The sequence below is a fragment of the Merops nubicus genome, unplaced genomic scaffold (assembly GCF_000691845.1).
Source record: "Merops nubicus isolate BGI_N331 unplaced genomic scaffold, ASM69184v1 scaffold20483, whole genome shotgun sequence".
In the NCBI taxonomy this organism is placed as follows: Eukaryota; Metazoa; Chordata; class Aves; order Coraciiformes; family Meropidae; genus Merops; species Merops nubicus.
In genome coordinates, this window is record NW_008599834.1 from 6,350 (window position 1) to 25,267 (window position 18,918).

An 18,918-nucleotide genomic window follows, 5' to 3' on the forward strand; every position below is an offset into this window, starting at 1 on the left:
TCAGAACACTGGCTGGGGCTGAGCACTAATGAATCCTCTTCTCTTTCTTTTTCCCTGCATCTCCTGGAATCTCTAGCATCTCGTAAGTATAATCTTCTTTTCTTTTTTTTTTTAACCTCCTTGTCTGTTGGTGTCCTGGATAAACTCTCCTCTCCTCTCCTGTCTGTCATATTCACTCGTGCTTTCCCTATGCTAGGGCTGTTTGTCAGCTGGAAAGAGTTTAGCTGGCTACACCTGGCCTGCCTGGATCACACCACAACCATCCTCCTCTTCAAAATGAAGACTACAGTTGCTAGCATGCTTCTGTCCTCTTGATCCTGGTGTACAGAGGGTTGTGTCTGCAGTCTCCTAGGTCCACTCCTCAGTAGCAGGGACGATGGGTGCTCACCTCCATTCTTTGGGCTGTGCTCTGGCTGCTCTTATGTTTGTTTTAGGACCAACTTCTTGTCCAGCCCCAGCCCTACAGAGGGAGAACTTTGGGTCTGGTGAGCGTTTGCCTGGCCCCTGACTCGCACGTAGCCCTGCGAGGGCTGGCCTCCTCCTCAGGCAGCCCAGCCTCTCTCTGTCATCTGGTGAGGGCTTTCCTTGTCTGTGTTTGCTGTCCTCTCCACTTCCAAGCTGTGTAGTTGGTTAATGGCTTGAAATGGTTTCCCAGGGCGTTCAGGGGCTACGCAGAGAGGAAGAGACGGAAGCGAGAGAATGATTCCGCAGCGGTTATTCAGAGGTAGGGCCCGTCCTGTGCTGGAGCTGTCCCCTCACTGCTGCTGCATGGGCCCCTCTGCTGTCACCTGGCTGGTGCTGCATGGGCCCCTCTGCTGTCACCTGGCTGGTGCTGCATGGGCCCTTCGGGTGGCACCAGTGACCCTTGACAACGTGGTTGTCCCTGTCTGTGTTGCTGTTCCTAGGGACAAGGTGGAAGAGTGGAGGTGAGTGGTGCTGAGTGCTCCCTCCCCATCTTAAAGGCACACTGTCAACTTTCTTTTCAGCATCCAAATGTCATGTACAGGACCTGTGTCCCAGGCAGAAAAATAGATAGTATTTATTTTAAAAATGAAATATGTCATTTCCCCACCCCTCTCCCAAATACTTGGAGTTTGTTTGAGGTTCGCTGAATAATTTTTGTGCTGCTGCATCATCTACAAATGCACCTCAAAAACCTGAGATGTAGGCAAAAAAATGGACATCTCTAGTGACCAGAAATCTATGTTCTTTCAACCTCTTTTTTTTTTTTTTTTTCAAAGAACAAAAAGGAGAGAAAAGAGGATGGGGACTGATTCCTTGTCCAGCTCTTACAGAAGGGCCCTGGTTTTCCTCTGCTGACTTCACAGGGCACATCACTCAGCCACTGTGGCAATCTGGTCAGCTTTTGGTTTTTAATATGTCATGGCTTGTGTATTTTGGTAGCCTGCTAAAGAGGATACCACAGTATTTGTGTTGTTGGTTAAAAACTGCCATGATCACTTCATGATCTGTTTAAAAGTGGTGGGAAAAACATCTTTTTCTTTAACTGGGAAATTGCCAGGAAGGTGGGTTTTTTTCATCAATAATGAAGAGAAATAAAAATCAAAACTAAAGATGCTGTAAATAAATAGACAGTGTATCTTTAAAAAGAAAGATTTCCCAGAATTTGTTAGCTGATCTGTTCAAAAGTGGAGAGAAAAACATCTTTTTCTTTTTTAACTGGGAAATTGCCAGGAAGGTGGGTTTTTTTCATCAATAATGAAGAGAAATAAAAATCAAAACTAAAGATGCTGTAAATAAATAGACAGTGTATCTTTAAAAAGAAAGATTTCCCAGAATTTGTTAGCCAGAGGCAAGTCTTTGTTAGAAAAGGGCTTGTTCATGTGGTTTGCAAGTACAGGGGCAGGAGTCGTACACCTCGGTGGTGCTGAGCAGTCAGGAGAGAGGACAGAGTCACACCATCCCTGTGCTCAGTGGCCAGCACGTCCCCTCACCTCCTGTGGCCTCTGAAGGTCGAGGCAGGACTGCAGGGCAGGAGCCCCCTGGTGCAGAAAGAGGAGGCAGGACAGCAGTGATGGGCTTTTGGCTGTGCCACACAAGCAGGCCCTGGCCAGCTGCAGGGCTTGCTGGCAGCAGTGCTCAGCTCTTCTCCAGGGAGTGAGGAGGACCTCAGCCCTGCCGTGGCTTCAGGTGTTGCTGTGCAGCCCTTGGTGCTCTCGGGTGTTTCAGAAGTGGGGTTGTTCCTGTGCTGGGCCCTGTGTGGGTGGCACGGTTCGGGTGGTGTGGCACACAGTGGACATTGCCTCCAGAGTGATGCCCCGTGGCTTGCTGAGCCTGGTGGCCACTGCAGGGAGGAGCTGGGGAGGAGAAGGTGGGAGGTCCTGTCAGGAGTTGTGCAGAGCTCTGCTGTGTGTTGGTGGTTCTGCTGCTGGCATCCGTCGGGTACCCAAAAGGCTTCTGTGCAGAGGTGGAGTGGGGCTGCTGTGGCCTGGGGACCCTCTGGCTGGGAGGGACCCTGTGGAGCTGGCACAGGGCAGTAATAAGGACATTTTATCACTGTGACTTGAGGGATGCTTCTTGAATTTTGATAGGTGAAGAGATCTTGATAGCAATCAAATAACCCTGGATTTTTTTGGTGCAATTGCAGGAAGACCAAGCAGGTTTATGTAGCCCCATTGCTCATGGAGCAGATTTTGCAGCTCCCCAGGGGAGCTGTGCCAGTCCTTTTGTGCTAACATGCAACCACAGAGAGGCCTGAGGACAAATAGAGCTGCAAAAAGCCCTCAGGAGGATCTGGATGAGCGCAGGATGCCCACATCAAGAAGCAGTCCCAGCCTTGCACCTCCTTTCCAAAGTGCTTTTTTTTTTTTCTAGAAGAGATGAGGAGGAAAAAAAAGCCTGTGTCCCATTCTCCAAGCATTTAGTGTGTTGGTTAACCTTGAGCAGCTGGGGTCTTCCTGGAGCTGCTCTCAGCAGTGTTTAGGAGTTGTAGCTAGTCAGCTGTCCTCAATCCTTTCTGGTGGGAGAGACCAAGCTCTCTAGGCAGCTGGGAGCAGCACTCTTCCATGGCAAAGACTGCTTCATCCCCCTTCCCCCCAGGGCATGAGGAAGCTCCTCTGTAGAGAGGACAACTGAGCATTGAACAGAAAAACAGATTTTCCTCCAAAATGCCAAAACCCATAACAGTGGCCTTGGCAGTTAACGTTGGTGCTCATTGTCTGGTATGATCTTGGTCTCCCAGTGGACCATAAAGTTTTTGATTCTGATGAGTTACAACATACATCTAAGACCTTTCTGTGTAAAGCACGACCCTGGGCCCCTTAAAAGATTGTATTTATTTGGATTTGAATCTAAAGAGCAGTAAGAGCCCACAGTTTTGGTCATCACACACCCCAGAGGCTTTGCACATAGAGCCAGTCCAGCAGGTGTTAGTGAAGTGACTGGTTTTGGTGACTTCTCAAAAGGTTGTCTGTACACAGCTGTAAATCCTCCCCTACCCACGTGGAGCTAAAATAAATCTTTGTAAAATGACATCAGCAGTGCAAGTGCAGGTGGGAATTTGTCATGGGATAACATGGCTCCCAGCTTCACTCCCCAGCTGCTAGTTTTCCTTCTTGAGCTGCTGAATTTGGATCCTGATGACAACATGGGAACCAAGGCCCAAGTGGGGGATGGTGCAGAAGGTGACATGTCCCACGAGGGCTGTGCTTGTGTTGAGCTCTCTGTACAGGAGCAGACATACCTGGCTTTGAACAGCTTCATCCCAGTGCTGGAAGTGTCTTTTAGTCCTATTAGTTTGCTAAAGCATCTGCATGGTTGTCTCCTGTCCTTGCTCATCCACTAACCTGTGTGTGAGCCAGACAACCTGTCCTCCTACCCGTTTCCCCAGCAGTGGTCTCTGTTGCTTGCTGTCTGTGGTGTGTGTTGGGGGGCAGAGGGGAACTGAGGACTCAGACTCCACCAGGCTGCTGGTGCAGGGGCTCACTGACATGCCCAGGGCCACGGGGGCTGCCCTGCAGGGGGAAGTCACCCTCACTAAGTAGGGTTCATGGCAGGGGGACACTTTTCTTAGTAGACCACATGCTGCTTCTTCCCTGTGTCTCTTCTGGTGTCCTGTGTGGTTCCTGTCCTGTTTGGTTCCTGTCTAGGTGAGTGATGAGAAACCAAGGGAGGCAGGTCCCTTGCACTTGGAGGGGCTGGACACAGTCTCTTTGCCCTGGTCTCTCAGGAGTGGCCAGGACAGTCCATTTTACACAGACCTGACTATGGGGTAGCTGCTCCCCAGGGCTTACCCTCTGGTGGACTTTTCCTTGGGGCTGTGCCCTCTGCAGCCCCACTGAACTGCCTGTGAGTCCCAGGCAGGCAGCAGGAGCAGGGAGCAGGCCCATGAGGCCAGTCAGCCCTGCTGCTCTCTGAGAAGGAAGAAGCTGCTTCAGCCTTTCCCAGCTCCTTGCCCTGGAGAGCAGTACAGGCTGCGTGGTGGGAATTTGGCAGGTGCTGGGTGTCTGGGGAGGAGCACAGCCATGAGCAGGGGGTGCTTGCTGCCTCGCAGGGTAGAGCCTGGGCACCCACTGTGCTGCTGGGGCACGTGTGGAGGGAGGAGAGAGGGGAGCAGTCACTTCCCTGAGAAGAGGGGGCATTGCCAGTGGCAGTGTCTTCAGCAAAGTGACAGCACAGCCGTGCCTCCCTCCTAAGGAGTGGAAGCAGGCCATGAGGAGGGGACTGCAGGGAGTCTCTCCCCCTGTACCACCAGCCCAGGGAGTTCAGAAGAAGCAGCCACACTCTGGACAAACATACCCGACCCCAGCACTGAGGAGGTGCAAGCTGGGAACTTCATCTCCAGCTTTAGAATGCCCAGAAGGAAATATGTTGTCTTCCCAATTTTATTATTCCCCCCCCATTTTTTTTTGAGTCCTGCTGGGCCCAGGTATTGCTTTGTGTTGCTCTTCTCAGAGGTTGTGTTTGGCCTTTCTTTCAGGAATTTTCGGAAGCACCTCCGCATGGTGGGGAGCCGAAGGGTTAAAGCACAAAGTAAGTGAGCACCTTTAAGATGTGGCTGTGAGGAGCTGGGGTTTGTGCTGGTGGGACAGGAGGAACCCTGTGTTGTGTGCAGATGTGGGTAGAAAGGACCTAGTGTTGGGCTGGAGGAAGGATTTGACCTGCTGGTGCCATTTTACCCTACAAAAAAAGAAGGCCAGGTTGTTGCAAGTCTCCAGGACACAGGGATGTCTGCAAGCAGCCTGAAAGCTTCTTACAAGGACCTTCTGCCTTGGCCATGGGAGATCTCTGTGGCCTCAGTACAAGGAGTGGAAGGAGCTGCAGCATCCTTGTCCATGTGCGTGTGGCGTTGGGTGATCGCTGGCAGAGACACTTGTGAGGAGAACCAAGCTGGGAGTTCATCAGAGCTGGTGAGGGCTGCCTGGTGCCCTGTCCCACCACCCTCTCCACAGCAGGACCTGGGGGAGAGTCACCTGGTGGGAGCTGAGAGAATGACAGAAGGGAGAAAGAAGAGGAACGAGGAAAAGATTGGAGCAAGAGGGAAATAAAGGGATGTTAAGCCTCAGTGGGGAAGAAATCACCTCTTAGGCCTGGGAAGTGGCAGTTCCCTTTCCCTGAGGAAGGCAACACTCTTCCCTGACTTGGTTGAGGCAGCTCTGTTATCGCTGTGAAACGGGCTGAGAGTGGTGTAAGTGGCTGTGGAGAGCTGAGGATTGCTCCAGAAGAGGAACCAGCTTGTTCTTCCCACCCCCAGGCCAAGCATCGTGTAGAGACTGCCCCCAGCCAAGCACTGCTGAGATGGATTTACATTCCTTCCTCTTCCTCCTCACAGGCTGTGGGGAGTGAACAGCAAAGAGCGTTGCCCTTTTGAAGTGTCTTTATTGGCATCTGAGTTAGCACTGCCTGAGGTGAAGAGGGCTCACCTCCCCCCAGAGCTGTTTGGAAGCTCAGGCATGCCTCTGCCTTGCTAACTCTCGGGTCATGTTTTCAGAGCTCTCTTCCTGTGCCCAGTAGCTAACTGCCTGCTTTTAAAGGAGTGCTGAGGATGGAGGTCGCCTGAAGAACTGACTGTGTGATTGGACTCCCTGGACACCCCCACGTGGAGAGGCTGCAGCAGAGGACAGGTGCCTTCCAGCTCTTGTAGTGCAGCTCTGCAGTGAATCCCTGTGCTGCTGCCATGAGATGCTGTCACTAGACACACTGCCACCAGGAACAGGTGTCAGTGGCCAGAAGTGGCTGCTAATCTAGGTGTGATGGCTCTCACAGGGCCTTGCCAAGTCAGACAGCGTGGTTGGCAGTTCCCAGGGATTTGCCTGTGGTGCAGCCAGCTGGGCCAGGCTCCCTGGATTCTGCCTGGGCAATGCTGGTACAAACATTACAATGCCCACTGGGAGGAAAAAAAAAAAAAGAAAGCCAGGGAGAAAAGTTCTCAGAAGAGTGTGGGCAAACAAAAACTGAAGGATTTCCTCTTTTGCACTGAAATTTAGAAAGCATGAGCTTTGCAGAGGCTCCCTGTTCTCTTTGGTCCAGCTCTGATTTGGGATGTCACTAGAACATGAAAGGAGAGCTGACTGGAGAGCTGCTGCCTTCTTCTGGTCATGGATGTTTGGAGAACTGCTGCCTTCTTCTGGTCATGCGTGTGCCATGAGCTGTTGAGTACATCTTGCTGTGAGGCCTTTGTGACTGAGCACTTACACTGGGACACTGGAGTAGCCTTGGTTAAATTGAGGCCTGAACTGTGTGCATTTAAGGAGGGACCTTCAGGTGTCCTCCTTTTCCTGTGTTACACACCCTGTAATGGCCCTGCTCAGAAAGTGGGCACTTTGCTGTCTAGAAGATAGACCCTTGTTTGCTGTGTGGAAAGGACTCGGTGTGGCAAGTGGAAGAACAAGCACGGGGGAGTCCGTGAGGTGTGGCCTTGGATATCTGCTGGCTGTTTTGTTTTGCTGGCAGCAGCAGAGGTGGCTGTGGAGTCTGTTAATGTCCTGCTCTGGTTTTATCCTAGCATTTGCCGAACGGCGTGAGAGGAGCTTCAGCAGGTCCTGGAGTGACCCGACTCCCATCAAAGCTGATTCCTTCCATGACTCCCGAGAAAGTGAGTTCTGAGTCCTTTGAGCTTCCTCCTGTGGCCAAACCCTCCAGCTGAGGTGTTGCCTGGAGTCCCACTGGAGTAACAACTCTGTGCCCTTTTGTCCCATCTTTGATCCTTTTAGTTAGTGAGATCTGAGCAGATACCACTCCAGGTTCACACACGGGCTCATCTCTGTGTTCCTGTAGTTATCTGTAGGGCACAGTGCGTCTAACCTCCTGTTACCAGGCCAGAGGATGCCCAGTGGTACAGCTCTCTGACAGCCCTCTGTTCCCATCATCCCTTACTCACTTGGGACCAAACCCAAGCTCCCTGGAAGCACACCAGTCCAAGGCTGTATTCACCAGAGCAGGGCTGACCTGCCTGCCTTTCAGAGCAAGAGCTTCCCTTCCTGAGCTCTCTCCTAGGCTAGGACAGCTCGAGGGCACAGCCACAGCTCCAGGAGGTGTAGCCTGGACTTCCTGGCCAAGCTGACTGCACAGATGATAGCCTGGGGCAATCTGATCTTCCTTTGGGCTGCCAGGAATTCCTGTGGGAATCCCCAGTAATGCTGCAATGTTCTTCCTGTGGGGACTGAGATGCTGTGGTGGTAATGTACAGGAGACAATGCCAGCATCTTCCCACTGTCTTTGTATAAAGGGAGAGGCTGTTTCACCCAGGTATTTCTAAAACCCTGTAGGCAAGGGACTTGGTAGCTAGGAGTTGGCCTCTGTTGAAATGGCTTGTTTTGTAAATGAATTTCACTGATGAAATGAACTGACCTCCCAGGTAAGCATGAGCTCCAGCCCTCTTAGCTGCAGAGGACACCGTGCCAGGGCCTAGGGGCAGATGTGTGACAGGCCAGGTTCAAAACATGACCCGATGGTTGCTCTGCAGTCTGATTCTTGCCTGCTCCCTCAGCTACCTCAGAGGAATGGCCAAGAGGTGGTTCAGACAGGCTCCAGGCTCTGCCCCGTGGCATCCGGACATCCCAAAAGGCACTGACTGACAGAGGCACCTCAGTTCTCTTTCCTCAGTCCCTGGCTTCAGGGAACCGTCTCAATTTTTAACCTTTAATGGTCAATTATATTCCTTCCAGATGTTTTTTTCCCCAGGAGGCATTGAAGGCCAACAGGTAAGGTCCATTTGGAGAGCAAATCCAAGTACACTGTTGCAATACTACTGTGTCTGCTACAGCTGTCCTCACGCTCTGGGACTCCTCTGCCAGGACCACTTTGACCAGCCAGGCAGGGTTTCTTTAGAGTCACTCAGAAGATGTAGTCAGAGCAGTAACCATTACCAGGAGACCAGCTTTGAGGTCTTTGGACTTTTGCTCATCAGCTTGGCAGTGTTGAAGTGTAGAGAGTCTGTCTGCGTTCGTCTCCTCCTCCATTTCTGAGATGCCAGGGTGGCTGAGGTGAACCAGCGTCTGAAAGCTGAGCTGGGTGGCTGTGAGAGTGCTGAGGGGTTACGTGGTCCGTGGCATCGGGCTCTGTGTGCAGTTCCTCATCCGTTCAGTGTTGCTCTGTTCAGAGGTGCCAGCCCTGACCTGTGGTGTCTGTCGCTCTGTGGAAGACAGGAGGACACGAGTCTCGTGGCTCGTGGTCCCCCTCGCGAGGTGGCTGCCAGACAGGATGGAGTGGGGAAGGCAAACTGCTCTGCCCGTGTAACCACGCTGTGTTCTGGCAGGCCATGACCTTCAGGATTCCTGCGGCACTTTGGAGGGTGACTTTGACTTGAACTGGGAAGCAGAAAAGGAACTTGAAGCCATGGCATGTGATGGAGAAGACTTTATTCCGCCAAAAATAATGGTGAGGGTTTCCACGTCAACTGCCTGTAGCTACCTGGGCTTTGTCTGTCCTTTCAGAGCTGCTAAGTTTAGGAGCTTCAGGGGAAGGGGCAAGTCTTGTATGGGGAACTCTTTGGGTGTGTCTGAGGGTCACTGGGAGATCAGCCAAGACATGACATGGGATCCAGCTTCTGTTATTGCTGGGGGTGACGTGTTCAAAGAGAACTAGAAGTGGAAGGACCCGCAGTCCAAACCCAGATCAGAGCAGGGCTGTCACCAATGCTGAATCCAGTTAGCCTGAGTCTCAACAACCCTGACAGGAGAGTCCCCAGTCCCAGCAGTCCCTCCCTCCTCTTACTACTCCCTCTGTGCTCCCTGCTGCTCTGCTTGCTGGGGCTGGGCAGGCAGGACCAGGTTCTGACACATCCCTTCTTTGGCCATGGGCTCAAGTACTCGGGTGAAATAGGGTCCCAGCTTCCAGCTTGTCCTCAGGCAGCGTTGCCAGTCCAGCACAGCAGCACTGGGTTTGAACAGGTCCTGCTAAGGCTTGGGAAGAGTGAAGGACATGGAGACAGTCTGTGTTCATACGTGTTCCCAGGCTGTCTGTGCAGACTCAGCCCTAAAGCACCCTCAGGGCAGAGCCACCCGATGAGACCCAACGCCAGGAACCCCACACTTGGGTTTGTTCAGCCCCTGACACCTCCAGCCTGTCTCCCCAGGAGGTGCCTGTGATGATTGTCCATCCCTTGACTCTGTAGGTTGTGCCTCTCCAGAACCTTCACCTGAACTCCCGTGTGGCCGGAGCAGTGATGTGCTGCCTGCCAGGAGGAAGGGCTTTGAAGCCAGCCCAAGCTGGAACCCAGGCAGCACTTCCAAGCCCACCAGCTCCCCTCTCACAGTGATGAGCAGAGGAGCCTGAAATCACAGCACAGTCAAATGGCCTGTGCTCCCAGGGCACTTTGGCTTGTGCTGATGTCAGGCCCGTCCTCTCAGGCTCTCATGCTGGTGGAACCAGCTGAGGCTTCAGCCAGAGTTGCCTGCCTGGTGCCTGCCTGTGCCTGGTGCCTGCCTGTGCCTGGTGCCATTCCCCCCCTTGGCTGGATCTCGTTCAGGCACACACCATCCCACCACCAGCCAGCTCCATGTGCCTGCCAGAACAGCCCTCTACAGGCAGGAGCACAGACCCTCACCCAGGGAGCTGCACAGGAGTGCTCTGGACAGGGATGTGGCCACTCGTGGTGACTCACAGGCTTCTTCATGCTCTGTGCACACCACTCTCAGTGTTCCCTCAGACTCAGTCCTGCCTTTTAAGCTGAGCTGTGTGCTCATTTCTTGGAGGTCGAGGAGACTGACTCTTGGGGGTACTTGGCAGGCCTGGGGGTGCTCTGTAGAGGACCAGAGCCTTGGAGGACCTTCCGCAGGGATGCAGATAGGCTGGATTAGCTGCTGCTTTGGGTAACTCCTGGGAGTAGCTGAACAGGGCACTGTTGTGTGTCCATCCAGACTCTACTGGCTTCTCCTCACACTGTTGCCTTTCTCTTTTCCCCTTGCAGCTCATTTCTTCCAAGGTGCCCAAAGCAGAGTACGTCCCGACCATCATCCGCAGGGACGACCCCTCCATCATCCCCATTCTCTACGTAAGTGCCTCTCTCCCGGGTGCCTGCAGGTGTGGGAGCAGGCTTCACACAGAGAACTGGGGTTCTTTTTCATCCCCATCCCTAGTTCCTGTTAGGGTGGTTCTGAAACACTGCTGTGATTTGGAAAAGCTGTCAGGAGAGGGCTGGGGCTGTGCTGAACCCACATGTGGGCTCTGGGGTAGCTCTGCAGGGGCTCGTGTCTAGATGGAAGGGTCAGGTGGGGTGGGAGTTGCACACATGGGCTGCCAGACCCTGTGGGCACGGCCTGCTGGCAGGGCAGGGTGAGCAGGAAGGCTGGGGAAACCTGAGGACACAGACAGAGCTGGGTGCTGTGCAGGCTTACGGCTCCTCCTGGTGCTCATCCCTGGGCAGGGTGGGCAGGACCTCAGAGCCCTGCAGTGGCCTGTGAAGCCCATCAGGCTGTGTGCAGTGGTGCATCCTCGTCAGTCATGAGTCTAACCTTGATGTTTCAATAGGAGTCCTGCCTGAGGAGGTGTCTGGAACACCAGCAGGGAATCACAGAGCAGTTTGGGTTGGAAAGGACCTTAAAGATCACTAGTTCCAACCCCCTGCCATGGGCAGGGCCAACTCCCACTAGAGCAGGTTGCTCAGAACCCCACCCAACCTGGCCTTGAACACCTCCAGTGATGGAGCATCCACACCTTCCCTGGGCAACCTGTGCCAGGGTCTCACCACCCTCACAGTGAGGAACTTCTTCCATCTAATCTAAATCTCCCCTGTTCCACTCTGAAGCCATTACCCCTCATCCTATCACTACAAGCCCTTGTAAAAAGTCCCTCCCCAGCTTTTTTGTAGGCCCCCTTCAGATACTTGAAGGCCACAGTAAGGTCCCCCAAGAATTCATGGGTCTCTTTTTTCCTAATCACTTTGTTTGTTGATTTGAAAGGGAAGGGTGAGACTGGCAGGCTGGGGAACTCCTCCTCCCGATGCAGCAGGCTGTGCTGCTGGGAGGCTCAGCTTCCCTGCCTCTCTCCTCCTTTGAGGGTTGCACAGTTGTCCTGATGACCCCCCTGTGCCAGAGGCAGCTGTTGGGACTGTGGCTGTTTGTTGGCCACCTGTAAGGCTGGGGGCTGGCTACAAAACATGGGCCAAGAGGCAAACGGGCGTTCCTGACTCTATGTCTGATGGATGGGGTGTGCTGTGGGCTTTCCTGCAGGATTCATCTTCAAACCTTTGCATGGACTTGGTCTTCATGGGCCATTCAGTCTCCAGCTTCTTTGCCCAGACATGGTTTAGGGTGGTAACGACTGTGATGTGACGGAGTCACCAGTTGGTATGGCCATACTCTTAGAGCTTCCCTTTGCCTGGGAATGGGGTTTTGTGCTATGTTACAGACTATAATAATTCCACGGGAGCTGGTGTGGTGACAGTGAACACTGATACATCTTCTCTCTTGGTTTCCAGGACCATGAACATGCCACCTTTGATGACATCCTAGGTATGTGAATGGTGCTTTCCTTGGCTCTTGCCCGTTGCAGGTGTACCTGAGCAGTACCTGAAGTCCCTTGGGGCAGGGGGGAGCTGAGCACCTCTCACACCTCAGCCTTTGCCTTCAGGACTGAAGTGAGACAAAATAGGATTCATTTTTAACTCCCTCTGTTTCATCTTTTGGGTTTTTTTTTTTTTGCAGAGGAAATAGAGAAGAAGCTGAACATTTATCGGAAAGGCTGCAGAATCTGGAAGATGCTGATATTTTGCCAGGTACATGAAAGTTACTAAGCAGTTAAATGGTACAAATTTGTCTTTCTGCAGGGAAAATCTACACAGAGGCACCAATATTCCCAAGTCAGGTTTCTGCTAAAGCAGCTGCATGGGTACAGCTTTCACTTCTCCCTTCCCCAGACACTGAGCAGCCTCAAGTTGCTGTGACAGCAGGGAATAAACCCTGACTCAGTGTGGCTGGGTCCTGAGCTGGGCTGGCTCTCAGCTGCTTTCCAGGAAATGCAGCAGACCAGTGTTGGCACAGACCTGGAGGGGAGGACTCTGGGGATGGGCAGAAGCATTTGCTGTCTCATGGTCATAGTTTTATGCACCTGCAGTAGAGCAGTGGCAGCCCTGGGTCCCACGGGCAGGGCACACAGCTCAGAGCTGGAGAGGGGGCAGGGGACAGGCTTGCTGAGCTGTGGGTGGGACAGAGTCAGGCCCTGCTGGATCTGGGGCTCCCCAGGGATTTCCTGCCCAAGTCTCCTGTTCCTCAGGCTGGGCAGCTTGGGACTTCCCTGGCAGCTGCACGAGGAACCTTGAAATGAGAAGTTAGGGAGGTAAGCCAGGGTGAACCCCCTCCCACGTGCCTAGTGCTGCAAAACTGCAGAGTGTGCAGCACACTGACCTGGAGGTTGTGACTCCCAATTTTCCTGATGTTGTGCTTGACGTTTCCATGCCTGCTGCTGCCCAAGCCCAATTCTTCAGTGATGTCCTCCCTGCTTGTCCCTGCTTTGCTCAGCTTCTCAGCTGCCTACCACAGCAAGTCCCTCGGCATCCCAAGTGAAAGGGAATTTCTTGTCTTCCTTATTACTCTCCAACCACCCACAATAAAGATTTTTATCTATTATTGTGCCTTTCTAGAGTGAGGTGGGCATGTAACAGTAAAAACAGGAGAATCCAGCCCCCAGCACACTCCCTGGATGTGAATATCTCCTGAGCAAGTGCCTGTGGTGTGTGCTGTGGAGGTTGTAGCAGCCGTGCCAGCCTGGCGTGTCTGCTCTGCTCCCGTGTGGCTCTTCTGGGTATGGCTCTGCAGGACAAGAAGTGGATCCAGGGTTTGCATCTGTCTGTCTCTCTCTTGCAGGGAGGTCCCGGTCACTTGTACTTGTTAAAGAACAAAGTTGCCACTTTTGCCAAAGTGGAGAAGGAGGAAGATATGATCCTGTGAGTGGCTGCCTTGTGTTCTGGACTCTGGTAGCGTTTATCTGCTCGGTTTGGTCCATGTTTGTGTCCTAGGAGTGGTGAAGGGAACTGAGGTGGCTTGGTCAGGGGAAGAGGAGGTTGGGGGAGGACCTAACAGCAGCTTACAGCTCCTTCAGGGGGAGCTGCCAGGGCAGCAGAGCTGAGCTTGACCTTGAGGTGGTGTGGCCCTGTGACAGGTCTCCAGGAGATTTATGCTTTTATCTGCTGTTTAGTGTCTGTCTGGACTAGAGGCTATCAAAAGAGGGAAAAAAATGTGTTTTGTCTCCTAACAAAGGCTTTGCTGACCAGAAGGCAGAACAGGCACCTCCTGCCTCTCCTGCTGAGAAGTGCCTGAGATAGCATTTTTGAGCAGGACGCTGGTGGCAGGAATCCAAACCACCATCCCCCCAGCTCTCTCCAGTAAATGGGGGGTGTGTGTGATGGAATCTGTCTCTGCAGAGCCTGCCCAAGGTCCAGCAGGTTACTGAGGAGGACTCTCACTAACAAGCCAGCCTGTCAGCCAGGGCTGCTGGGGCAGTTTTGCTCCTCCTCACAGAATTCAGCTTTGCCTGTTTTGCTGCCTGCTGCCTTGGGCTGGCTCAAACCCACCGTGCTTCTTGGGGGGGGAGAGGATGCACACCAGCCAAACACAGACCTGTTCCTGCACAGCTTTTGGTTGGCACGAGAACTGAGCATGAAAACCAACATCTGTTCAGAGCTCTTGTGCTCTGGCACAAACACTGTCAATGAAATTCTTCAGCACGTGTGAGTTTACAGGTTTCTGAACACGTTCCAGGCATAGCTGGCCTGAAGTTGGCAATTTGGGGACCTTCAGAAAGCTGTGGAGACACAGCTGAAAACTTGGATGCATGGAAGTGAATGTCTCTGTCCAACTGGTACTGCCCTGGGAGGCAGTCTTGAGGAAAGCTGAGGTGCAGTCAGATCAGAGACACCCCCCAGAGGAACTCCTGGGCTTCAGAGCCCACCAAGAGTCTGCTGGAACCCCCACTGCCCAGGGCAGGTGCTGGTATCTCACCCTGAGGCACCAAAGGTGAAGAGGGTGTGACTGGTGAGCAGCACCACACCCTGGCTGAGGTGGAACAGCCTGGTTTGGTGCTGTCTCTCCAGCTCTGTAGAACAACCACCTCTCCAGATGTCCTCTGCTGACTCCATGCCCTGCAGATGAGCCATGAATGGGTGACACATGTTCAGAGAGGACACTGGAGGGAACTGCTACAAGAAGAGGCTGCTTAGTGAACCTGTCAGTCTAAAAACATTCCTGGTGGATCTTGCTCCCTTCTCTTCACCTTGGAGCTCCCTTGGTGCTCCTCCTTCTCTCCCTCATGACTTGGATGGGCTTCTCAGGCAAGGGCCCTGCTCCTCCTTGTCTAATAACCAATGGCTCTTCATGAGCAACTTGCTCCTCAGGCCACAAGCCTCAGGGCCCTTCAGAGCAGTGGGTGCACACAGCCCAGGTGATGGCTCATGCATATGAGGGGAGGGGTTGGGGTTTTTTAATGATGTATTCTGTTTTTTCTCATTTCTTCCAGCTTCTGGAAGAGGTTGAGCCGGCTGATGAGTAAAATCAATCCTGAACCAAATATCATTCACATCATGGGCTGCTATGTTCTTGGAAACCCCAATGGGGAGAAGGTGAGAGCTTCTTGGGTCACCTCTCTGGGGGTGTCTGGGGAGTAGCACCAAGTCCAGGGAGGGAACAGCCACCCTGTGGAGTCTAAAACCTTCCCTGCTGCTGGGTGGGAACGTGCTGCCCTCCTGTGCCAGGACCTGTGGACCCCAGAGGGCAGGGGAGGAAGGATGGGTGAGGAGCAGGATGTGAGCCTCTGATGAGAACAGTCATTCAAAGCACTCTCTCTATTTTCAGATGAGCTAGATGTTTTAAAGGACAGGAGTGGAAGGTTTTCTGGAGGTAGCAAACAAGGATGGGCAGTTTTGGGTGCCCTGGAGTTCATCTTTGTTTTCAGCTGCTAACTCTTGCTGTGTTTTCCTTTCAGCTATTTCAGAATCTGAAAAACTTAATGAATCCTTATAGGGTTGCCTTTGAGTCTCCACTTGAACTATCAGCTCAAGGTAATTTATTTTCTGTACAAGGACACACCTTCCTAACCAGCTTCCCTCCTTCAGTGGGAACCTTCCTGAAGAAGCAATTTTGAGCTCCCTTTAGTCCTGCCATGGTCTCCATTTCACTGGTAACCACCTTGTGTAGTTCAGTTGCTGAACCTGGTTTTTCCCCTTGCATTTCCTCCAGGTTCACATTTCACTTGTCCTGTTTGGTGTTCCTGAAGCTGTGGAGCCCTCTCCAGCCTCCTGGCAGTGGCAGAGGAGCCTGAGGTGGCTTTATAGGCTGAGTTTAGGAGATTTGTTGTATCACTGGGGCATATGAAGCCCCTGGGAGAACTGCACAGGGGAGCTGAACCTTTTCTGTAGCCAGGTGTGTGTGGATCTCTTCTCCAGGCCTCAAAGCACTAGTAGCAAGTGAGTTGTGTTGCCACCAAGTAACTGGGATGTAGCCCATTAGAGACATTCTACCTCTCAGCCTGCTTTGCTTCCTTGGGTTTCTTTCTGCCAGTATCTCAAGAGATTTCAGGGGGCTCTAGAACTTTTCCTGGTCTTTGGTCAAGGTTGGTAATATGTGTAGTTTCATAAGCAAGATATTCTGAATCTGCCCTTGATTTCTCTTTGCTGTAGTCCTTGGCACTTTGTGCTCCTGGAAGATAGCAATGGGCAGGGTTGGGCTGGAAGCCCTGTGGTTCCTTCCTCTGCTGCTCCCAGCCAGTGCCAGCACGGGTGGGTTATTCCTCACTCCCCCTTCTGACCCAGGAATGTGCAGAGTTGGAGGACCATGTCCTGCCCAGCTCTGGGCCCAGCCTGGCAGAGATCCCACGGGAAGGTGCTGCTGGGGGGTGTGCCAGGGAGCACCTCCCAGGGCCAGTCCTGCCCCGGGCAGCACCCGGGCAGTCCAGCAGGAGGCTGAGCTGAGCCATGAGGCTGAACTGATCCCCTGGATGGGGCAGGGATGGACTAACAGTGTCCCCTCTCTAATCCCCTGCAGCCTCAGAGGAAACTCACCTTCAGCAGGCGTCCAGAGGGCAAATCCCTCCCCAGGCCTCCCTGGGGACAGGGGTTGTTGGCCCTGGAGTGTCCCAAGGAGACAGCTCTGCCAGCCTGGGGCTGTTAATTCAACCACAACAAAATCACTTGGGATTTTCAATGTTAATGATTTTTGTTTGTTTCCCACAAATCTTTACAGTGGGTGTACTCTTGATGTGGGATTTTCTGAAGTCCCCGTGCCAGGCTGTTGGAGCTGTTGTCTGATAGTCTGCAGCCCCTGCCCCCCTCTCCTACAGGCAGTGCAGAGAGGTCAAAGTCTGGAGAGAGACTTTGTGCTGGGTTCCCTCCCCCGTGGACAAACCCTGCCAGGGGATTATTAAGGAGCCTTTCATGGCTTGAGGAGCTCTAAAAAGACGTTTGCTTCTCATGGGCACCTTCACGTGCCCTGGGTCGGTGCTGAAGGTTGGGCTGAGGAGTACAGAGAGGTTCTCCTGGGCCCCTGCCTGTTGGGGGGTTGGGTTTTTCAGCTGCTGCAGCCTCTCCCATCCCTCCCTGGCGCTGCAGGGTGTAACCTCTCTGCTTCCTTTCACCCCTAGGTAAGCAGATGATTGAGACTTACTTTGACTTCCGCCTTTACCGCCTCTGGAAGACCCGCCAGCACTCCAAGCTCTTGGATTACGACGACATTTTATGAGCTGGAGAAGACTTTGCAAGAGGAAGTTGATCACCGGTGTCCAAGAAGTCATGCTTACTGCAGAGAGACTTTTTTATTGGCACAGGGAGCCCTTCAAAGCCCGTGGGGAGGCCGCAGCTGGAGGGAAGGGGAGCCCTCGGCAGTGTGGGGAGGAGTCTCCCGGGCCAGGAGGGACTGGGGGGAAGGGCTGGACACCTGCCTCGCCCCGGGCCGCAGCCCCGGCGCCTCAGGAGGAGCTGTGTGGAATGAGGACAGGGGGGAGTTCCTTGCAGAACTGAGCTGTTCTGGGTCAGAATGGGCCAGATTTGATTCCAGGTCCTTTTAAAGACTTTTGAAGCTCAGGTTTTCTTACAAAAAAAAAAAAAAACAAAACAAAAACAAACTCAAATGAGTTACCCGTGCACTACAGTGAAGTGTTGACCAGAGCACAGAGGGGTTCGTACTGATGGGACCTTCAGTGCTGGGGGTCTTGGAGAGCAAGGACTGCTGCACCTACTCCTGCAAGCTTAGATCAAGACGATCCAGTTTCCATGTGAATATATACTGGAACATAGAGTTGAAATCTAACTTTTTTGTTTTGTTTTGTTTAATAGAAAATAAGTGCAATTTTTATAGCGAGAGGGGTAAAACCCCTCCCAATATTTAATTAGTTAAAAATAACACACCAGTAACCAATAGATGAGGTATTTTTGGTCTGCTTGAAAATATATTCAGAATGGTAATATATCTTCTGTAGACATATTTAATCACCAGCAAACGTGGTTTGGACATAACTCAGCAGACCCTGCATGTCTGCAGCACCGACCAACGTGGTTCAGCTCCTTCCAGAGCAGAGGTGTTGCACTGTTTGGACGTGCTCTCACCAGTGTGGATTTCTCCTCCAGTTACACACCAGTTTGTTCCTTTCTACTTTGCTGCTTGCAAAACTACGGGACTTTTAGTTTTGCTGAAATACTTTAGGGTTAGAAACACGTTAGCTGGCTGAGAAGCCTCCGTCAGGTTCACTAAGGTATAAAAGTGAATTAGAAATTAATAGCCATGGTAATTACTCGTTCACGCTGGTGTTTTGTGTGTGTGGAGAGATGAGTTCTCTTCCTACTCTTGCCGTGTGGAGCAGCTCGGTGACACCACCACCAGAAATGCCCCAAGGAGACTGTTCCCTGAGGTCTTTGGAGGAAATGCTCCTGGAGGAGCACAGCAGGGGTTGAATCTTCCCCGTGTTCACCTGGCTGCCAGTTGTTTGTGCATAAACCACCTCGTTTCTGTGCTAAAAACCCTCTAGAAACCCTCTGTGTTGGTCCGAGCTGCTCACCTCCCTTCCCGTGCAGGACAGAGGAAACCCAGAGTGTTGGCAGAGCAGCCTGGGTTTGAGCACCCAGGTTTGTACCTGGGGGATGTATCTTGGAATATATTTACTTTTTGTTTGCTTAAGTCAGGGGGTTGCTTTTTGTTTTGGGAAGGGTTTTTTTTTTTCATCTTCTACTCTCCTGTTCAGAGGTTCAGTACTACTTACAGTCTGCGTGGGTCACTCTGGCAAGTCTGGGAGGTGGTACAAGATATTTCTTTAATAAGTAAAATATACTAGAGAATAACCAGGAAGGATTACCTTGTTTTCCTCATTTCCTGGTGTCTAAAATGAGTTGATTGTGAAGGAAAATATATGTACAAATCTTCTTTTAACTACTTACCAAAAGAACTCGTTGTTCTGATCTGTAGAGTGCTCCTTCCCCGTGACATATCTGTGGTTGTGATTTTGGGGAGCAGGCCTCTGGCTAGAACTGCTCAACCCTGT

The 18,918-nt window shown here is 52.3% G+C and overlaps 1 protein-coding gene across 1 annotated transcript in view; it reads left to right on the forward strand.

Annotated features, from left to right (window-relative positions):
- Nucleotides 1–17,692, forward strand: part of NSMF (NMDA receptor synaptonuclear signaling and neuronal migration factor) — a gene marked incomplete at its 5' end in the record, with an annotated part of 19,838 nt that extends 2,146 nt beyond the window's left edge. The window contains 12 exons of the mRNA XM_008937541.1: nt 77–82; nt 656–724; nt 4,940–4,992; nt 6,965–7,054; nt 8,717–8,838; nt 10,370–10,453; nt 11,879–11,912; nt 12,105–12,175; nt 13,263–13,342; nt 14,911–15,013; nt 15,376–15,451; nt 17,029–17,692. Coding sequence (XP_008935789.1) covers nt 77–82; nt 656–724; nt 4,940–4,992; nt 6,965–7,054; nt 8,717–8,838; nt 10,370–10,453; nt 11,879–11,912; nt 12,105–12,175; nt 13,263–13,342; nt 14,911–15,013; nt 15,376–15,451; nt 17,029–17,126 — 886 coding nt within the window. The remainder of the gene's footprint in view (nt 1–76; nt 83–655; nt 725–4,939; nt 4,993–6,964; nt 7,055–8,716; nt 8,839–10,369; nt 10,454–11,878; nt 11,913–12,104; nt 12,176–13,262; nt 13,343–14,910; nt 15,014–15,375; nt 15,452–17,028) is intronic.
- Nucleotides 17,693–18,918: the final 1,226 nt, after the last annotated feature.